Below are 7686 nucleotides of genomic sequence, written 5' to 3'. Positions count from 1 at the left end.
GGCCTGGCACAGCCTGGCTCAGCCCCCTCACTGCCAGCTCCCACAGCCCCTGCCATGGACGGACAGACGGACACCCAGAGGACAGGAGCCCAGCCACCACATGGGTTTAGGAGCGCATTTGGATGGAGACTGGGGCAGGGAATGAGCTGGACAGGCTTGGGGACACCAGAGCAGGAGCTGCTCAGGACATGGGAAACATCACCCCCAGCCTCAAGGAACAATCTTGACCCCAACAGAGCAACCCTGGGCACCACCAGGTACCTCTCAGCGCTTCACAGGGAAGAGGCTCAACCCCATGGCCAACAACGGGCCCAACAATGGACAAGATCTCTTTGAAGCCACCTCCAGGAAAGATGGTGTGGGGCCATGCCCCCCAGTAGCACTGTGGTCCTCCGGAAGGAGAACCAGGGGCATTTCCCAGCTGGGTGAGGTGGAAAGCCTGTGCAATATTCATGAGAACACGGGTGGAGCATGCAAGGACCACAACATCTGTCAGTGCCAACAGCCCCCAAGCAAGGCTGAGCTGTGCCAGCCAGACACACGATCACCACAGGATCACCACACAATCACCTCAGAGGACCCTTCAGGTCCCACATCTCCAAACAAGCAGGGGACACCAATGGGAAAGAGGCCACAGGCTGCAGTGACAGGCATGGGCCAGCAGACTGGCTGCCAGGGGGCAAGGGGGAGCACAGTACTGAGCCCTTGTGCAGGCCTGGGACACCTCATGTAGCATCCTCAGAGTCAAACCAGACACATTCCAGTCCCTCACTCCATGCGGGACTCAGCCACATCTCATTGGGTCCTTCTCTTGGATCAAGACACCTACCAAGCCTCAATGAAAAACCAGGGCAGCATCACCCCCATCCCCACAGGAGGATGTTCCCTGCCACAGGAAGAACCCAAACACGGGGCTTGGGCAAGGGGAGGGGGAAGAAAGGTCAGAATGAGCAAGAGCTGGTGGTGCCCACCAGGCTGCTGGCAGATCCCACCTGCTCCTGCTCGCAGCCCATGGTGGAGAGCAAATTGAGCTGGGGCCGTCACAAGCTGCAGGCATCACCCCTTCCCCAAGGCATCTATGACATGTAACCAGGCATCTGGGAAGGCACAAGTGCCTGTGCCCAGCAATGCACAGGCCTGGGGCACACCACACTGACCACTGGATCCCACTCAAGGCACTGAATGCAGAACAAGTAGGGCAGAGCAAGGTGGACTCTCCAGCAAGGGCCACCTACCCAGATCCATCATCCCAAGGGAGAACGAGGGGAGAGCAGGCTCCTCATGGGTTTGGAAGGAGATGTCTGACAAATACTTCTGCTCCTTTATTATTCAAGGAAGATGGACAGCCAGCTCTAACGTGGATGCCCAGGAGAGATCCCCCTCATCCCCACAATCACAGACTCACAGAATGGTTTAGAGAAGACCTTAAAGATCATCCAGTTCCACCCACTGCCACGGGCAGGGACATCTTCCACTATCCCAAGTTGCTCCAAGCCCCATCCAACCTGGCCTTGGACACCTCCAGGGTGGGGCCAGCCACAGCTTCTCTGGGCACCCTGTGCCAGGGCCTCACCACCCTCATCATAAACACTTCTACCTTATGTCCAACCTAAATTTATCCTCTTTCAGTTTAAATCTCTCACCCCTTGTTCTCCATGGCGAGAGTCTCTCTGTGAGGCTGATGTGAGGGTGACAGTGACCCTCACTGGCACTATCTGGGGCACCAAGGCTCTTCAGTACAGCTTCTCTGGATAAAGAACAGCTCTGATGAATCAAACCCCAACTAGTCATGGCCTTCATGTGACCTACAGCTCTGCAGACAAGCCCAGGGTGACCTGTGCAGGGCTGGCCAGCAGCCCCCACGGCATCAGCTGGGGTTGCTGGGGCTGGCAGAGCTCAGAGGAGCCTGGTCAGTGCAGGGACGTGCTGCTGCCTGCTCCCAACACCCAACCTCACCAGTCTTGGAGCCCCAGGCAGCCCCACCACAGCGGGACACCAGCAGCGACCGGTTCTTCAGGCTCTGTAGATGTGCAGATAAAGCTTAACGGCAGCTCAGGGATTTAGCCCGTTTTTTATGCTGCCATAAAGGTTTAATTCTATTTTTTTTTTACTGCTTGATTTTAGATCAACATTTAATCACAGCTGCGGCCCCTGTCAGGGCTCTCCGAGGACGTTCCTCTGGATGCACAGGGGTGGCAGGACAGTCACTGTCCTTCTCCCAGGCAATGGCACTGCCCCCCACAGACAGGGACGATGCTTCACAAAGCCCTGTGAATGTTTCAGCCCCATATGAAGGGCCACTGCATGGCCCCTTCTGTGCCAGTATCAAGTACAGCGGTGTGATGGCACCCCAGCAGGACCAGCAGTCCATGGAACTCTGCATCCTGGCCCTCTGCAGACAGGTCTCCAGCACAGCATAGGTGCTGGTGCTTGCCCTACAGACGGCCCAATGTCTGGCCAAGGCTGGTTGACACAGGGTTAGGTTTAACAACCCAGCTTTGACCCAGGTGACCTGGGACATCAGTCGGGGTCACGGTGTCCCTGTCCCAGCCATGATCTTGTAAAACCCTACCAAGGTCAATACAGGGGGCAAGTGGATGGTCTGAGAGAGGGAAGGGTCTGTCATGAAAAGGGGATGGCGATGCCCTGGAGTGACCCATACCTGCCCAGGCGTCCATCCCACCAGCACAGTGGCCTCTCTCTTGGGCCTCAGCACACCTATGGTCATGCCCAGGGGGGATGGGGACTCATCTCTGGTGGGGCCCAACTCTACCAGATGCAGAACCCTATTTCAGAGGCCCCAGTTTCCCAGCCAGTCATGAGATGGAGAAACCCATCACAGGAGTGACCATTCCATGGGCTCCTCGTGCTATTTATCACCCCCAGACCCAGCGCTGGGAGAAGGGAGCAACTCCTCCGGCTGCTGCGAGCTCCGAGTCTATTGACCCGCTTTAGGACTCTTTGGAAGAAATGAACTTTTTTTTTCCCTTTCTCCCTTTTTCCAGATCACTGACTCAGCAAATTAGAACAAGAATATAATTTAGCAATACAGCGGTTTTTGAAAGACACAGTCCCCCTCTCCTCATCCCCACCGCCCAAATAGATTTTTTTTCCCCTTCAGTATTCATTCAGAGCTGATGCTAATTGAAAAACGTAGAATGTAGCTAAGGGAGCGGCAGGCTTTGGTTGCACTGGAACCACCAGAGGATGGGCAAAGCTCTCGTGGCAGGATGCACCATCCAGCTGATGTCCAGGTGACTTTTTAGCCTCCGCTGTCTCTCCATGGGGATGTGCTCACCAGAAGGAGGAAGCACACTGGCATGGCTGACAGTGGGATCAGCTCACGGAAAAATCACACCTGGCTTCAGCACAACACGTGGGCGTGCAGAAGAGGGAGGCTCTGCCAGACCAGAGTGTCCATGGGACACCCCTGCCCTGCTGGCACCCAGCCCCACCCAGACCACGCCACCAGCAGCTGCCCACGGCCCCTAATGAGTTTCAGGCCCACACAACCCAAGTCACCAGACTTTCCCTGTAGTCCCCACATGAATGTCACACCTCCCCAGTGGATTTGATAAGGTGGCAGCCCAACCCAGTGGCTCTCCTCCAAAGCCAAGGACATTCACAAGCAGGCCATGGAGGGCAGTGACAGCCTGAGCACCATCCAGAGGCTCACACCAGGGCACCTGGGCATCCCTAGCAGGAGCAGGGGTGCTCCTGGCTCTGTTGGGTACTGAAACAGGAGCACTGCCAGTGGGGACTGCAGCACTGCTGCCATGGGAAGTCCGGCTGCTGCCTTATGGACTCATCCTGACCACCCCAGAGGGATGCTGGCCCAGGGACACCCGGCACAGCCACTCCACTGGGGATGCTGCACTCCACTGCAGCAGTTTGCTCCCAAAACCAGGGACCGCTGTGCTCCTGCTCAGAGCAGCGTGAGCTGAGGGGCTGGGCTTTGGCTGCACTGTGGTCACGGGTTTCATCATCACCAATTACCCCAAGCTCTGCCCCAAAAAGTCATCCCCCTCCTCTGGGGTTAGATGCTGCTCCCCAGCTCAGGAAGCTGCCACCCGCTGAGGACAGGGGATGCTGTCACCAAAACCCCAGCAGAGCCCCACTGCTGCTTGTGTTTGCAAAGGGGACAGTGAAGTCCAGCATGCCCAGGGACCCCAGGGTGGGAACCCAGACCTCCTCCCCACACCAGTCAACCCCAATACATAGCGGGGGGTGGGGACTGGGGGCACTGGGCAGAGCACACATCTCAGGGTGACAGCTGTTAATGGAAAAGGGAAAAATAAAAAAAAGTAAGAAGTACCAGGTGTTTTATTATCTAGGGCAAGATCCAAACCCAGGAGCGCAGCCCGAGGAGGGGTTAGGGTGCCTGAGAGGGGCCGGTTACCTCCAGTGCTGCAGAAGGCTTCTTTTTGAGTTCTTCACATTTTCGGAATTTGCAAATCTGGTGGCCAGTTTTGCGATTCCTACAACTGCTGCACTGCTCGCAGTTTATCCGTCTTCGGCAGGGCGGGCACATGCCGCATCTTTTCCGTTTCTTTTTCCCCGAATTGATGGCAGATGCCAACTCATTCTGCATGGGATACTCTGCCAAGCCAGCCATATGGAGCGCGCTCTCTGCCAGAAACACGCCGGCAGGGGTCATAATGAAAAGGCCTGGGTTGATGGGAAAAGCCCCCAGGTAAGGAAAATCAGAGGGGCCGTTCATTGTCTCTGCAGCTGAGACTGCCTCCATGTCAGAGATACCAGTCCCGTGCTCGCTCGTTAGAGGAAGATGCTCCTGTACCACTCTTTTGAGCATTTCTGTCGACTGAGCAAACTGTTGGAGGGCGGTCTGTCCTTCTGAGGAGAGCTCCGACATCCGGTCTAATTTGCTCAGCATACTAGAGATGTTTTTGTGCTTTGAGGTAGAATGACTTTTATCCACAGTCGCATCGTTGCCATTAGCTAAGGGGTTGCCTTTCTCTGAATGTTCGCTTACCGAGCTGCTGCTACCAAAGGTGGAATAGTGGGAGAGTGGACGGGACTTCTTAAGACTTTTGTTCAAAGGTTCACTTATTATTCCACTTTTGTTCCTCCTCTCGGAGTTGACGGGGGGTTGAGAGTCATCTTGGTTATTTTTTTCCGTCTCTGGCTTGTTCCCAGTGTCTTGATGGGAGCCCGAATTTGACATGGTGCCCCGAGCACAACAACAAAACCAGCCCCAAAATTTAAGAAAAAAAAAAAAAAAAAAGACGAAAAACCAAAAAAAGACCAACCCCAAAAACCCACCCCCAATGCCAAAGCAAAAGACCCCCCAAAGCCGTTCTGGTAGCACCGGCCCGCCAGCCACCGGGGACGCTCAGACGGGACCGCGCATCAACGGGGCGTCTCCTCCCGCGCCGGCTGCGGAGGACTCAGGGTGCTCTCAGTGCACAGACATACTCTGCGGCTCTGGGACACACCACGCGGCTCTGGAAGGAGAAAAGAAAAGAGAGTTAGTGCTGGCAAGAGCCAACAGGCTTTTCAAAGCGGCTCTTCCTCCCCCTGCCATGAAAATCTCAGCGCCGCAAACAAAGGAACTCCAGGGAACGGACCTCAGTGGAGATCCGTTCCGCTGCTCTCTAAAAGGGTCGCCATCCAGACAGAAGTGGGGGGTCACAGGGAAAGTCCTGGCCTGGTAGCAATGGCACTCTGATGCTTAAAGACTCTCTGTGCCCAACTCTCCTCCCTCAGGGACAGCAGCCCCAGGGAAGTCACGGGGCTCATCTCCCGCTCCGCTCCAGCGGCGTATGGCCCCATGCCGGATGGGACGGCAGGCACCAGCGGGATGGTCCCGGGCTCATGCAAGGGGTGCCTGGTTCCCACCCTTGTCGCCCAGGCCAAGTGCCATGGAGGCAACACCCCAACTCCCACAATCCCAAGGATGCTGCTCACCCAGCTCAGGCTAGGCTGTGCCCTTCCTCCTCCTCCTCCTCCTCCTCCTCTTTCTCCTCTTGGACCATTGTCCCTGAGCCAGCAGTGGGCAGGGGAAGGAAGCCACATGGAGAGTGGCAGTGTCCACCTTCAAGTCCCACAGGGATCCACAGCATCCTTCTCCAAACCCTACCAACAGCTGCAGTGTTCACCCCAAATCCCATAGGGAGCTGCAGCATCCAAGTCTGAGCCACTTCCAGCATCCACTTCCAAATCCCATGGGCAGCCATGGTGTTCACCTCCAAATCCCTGTAAGAGCGGCAACATCCATTTCCAAATCCCATGGGCAGCCATGGTATCCACCTCCTAACCCCACCAAGGGCTGCAGTGTCCATCTCCAAACCAAACAGGGAGCTGCAGCATCCACTTCCAAGCCTCATCACGAGCTTGCAGTGTCCACCTTCAACCCCACAGGGAGCCACAGCATCCACCTCCAAGCCCCAGTGCTGACCTCCTGCCATGCCCAGCATGCCCAGCACACATGCCCAGCTGCTCCAGCAGAGCCATGGGCTCAGCAGTGACAGCAAGAGCCTTCCTGGAGTGGATGCTATGCTGCTGTCCCTGGGGCAACTCTGGGGCAGCTGGGCCCAGTGTGGCTGCAAACACTTGTTGTTGTGAAATTCCTCCTCCTCCTCCCTCCCGAGCACGCACGCACACAGGCACCGCCAAGTAATCAGGCTTTAGAGGAGAAAAGCTGCAGGGCTTAGTGGAGCAGGAACCTACGTCCCCACCCCGGCGGCAGCTGGGGGAGGGTGGCACTGGGAGGAGGCCCCTTGCCCACCCCATCCCTCCATCCTGGTTATCCCAGCACACTCCTCTCCAGAGCCCAGACAGGGATGTGGCCATGTGTGGAGAGCTCTGCTGAGACCCTCCCTCCTGTGCAGGGGTGATGCAGCAAAGCAAGGGGCATCCCTGCACCCCCATACTGACTCCTGCTCATCCATCACCCTTCGGATCCCCTTCTGCAGCGCAACCCCAGGAACCCCACAACAACAGCCCAGGAGGACCCTTTCCCACGGACAGAGCCTGGGCATCGCCGTTAAAATGCTGATGGGGGCAAGGTCCTTGTGCCAACTACCGTGGTACCGGCTGCGGAAGCAGCCCCGGTGTCTCACTCCGGTGCCAGAGCCGGCTCGCCCACGGAGAAACCCCCCCGCCCTGGCGCTGAAAACCGCTTGCTTCAGCTGCTGCGGGATTTAAGATGCAGCGCAGATCGATGCAGGGCTTGGGCTCCAGCCGGGAGCTCGCCAGGCCACGTGGGGAGGGAGGGCTGCGGCGGCAGGACGGGCTGCCCTTCCCCAGCATCCCGCTCCACGCCAGTCAGGGGGATGCTGGGCGGCGGTGAGGTGGTGTGCACCCCAACGGGGTGACGGGGTGCTGGGAGGATGGGCGAGCTGCTGCCATGTGGCTGAATCACCCGTCCCCTCTGCCAGGGAAGTGGGGGACCTGTCCCTGGAGACCTTAGGACGGGTCACACCTTAGTGCCGACAGCAACGGGCGCTGGGGCCGGAGCGGGGAGCGCGGCAGGAAAAGCACCGGACGGGAGGATGTGAGATAAAGCGCCCGGTGGTGTTATCTCACGCCTGCCCGCGGCCGCCTTTCCTGCGGCCCTGCGCCTCTTCCGCCCGCCGCGCGCCATGCGGGGAGCCAAGCGCCCGGCCAGACCGGCCCGGGATTTGCCACCCTGCCCGCTCGCCCTGTGCCATCGGCGCCACCGTG

At 57.8% G+C, this 7686-nt stretch overlaps 1 protein-coding gene across 2 annotated transcripts in view; it reads right to left on the bottom strand.

Moving 5' to 3' along the window:
• The window catches only part of CXXC5 (CXXC finger protein 5), a 7317-nt gene extending 1446 nt beyond the window's left edge, over window positions 1-5871 (bottom strand). Inside the window, exon 1 of one of the 2 annotated variants that reach the window (XM_017726557.1) lies at window positions 4400-5871. In XM_017726557.1, the coding sequence (XP_017582046.1) occupies window positions 4400-5185 (786 nt within the window). In that variant the 5' untranslated portion in view covers window positions 5186-5871. The remainder of the gene's footprint in view (window positions 1-4399) is intronic. The other variant, XM_008644221.2, reaches the window with a different exon arrangement.
• Between the last annotated feature and the right edge of the window lie 1815 nt (window positions 5872-7686).

This window comes from Corvus brachyrhynchos, unplaced genomic scaffold, assembly GCF_000691975.1.
Source record: "Corvus brachyrhynchos isolate BGI_N302 unplaced genomic scaffold, ASM69197v1 scaffold262, whole genome shotgun sequence".
Taxonomy (NCBI): domain Eukaryota; kingdom Metazoa; phylum Chordata; class Aves; order Passeriformes; family Corvidae; genus Corvus; species Corvus brachyrhynchos.
The sequence above is the reverse complement of the archived record's forward strand: the minus strand, read 5'-3'. Positions and strand labels throughout refer to the sequence as shown.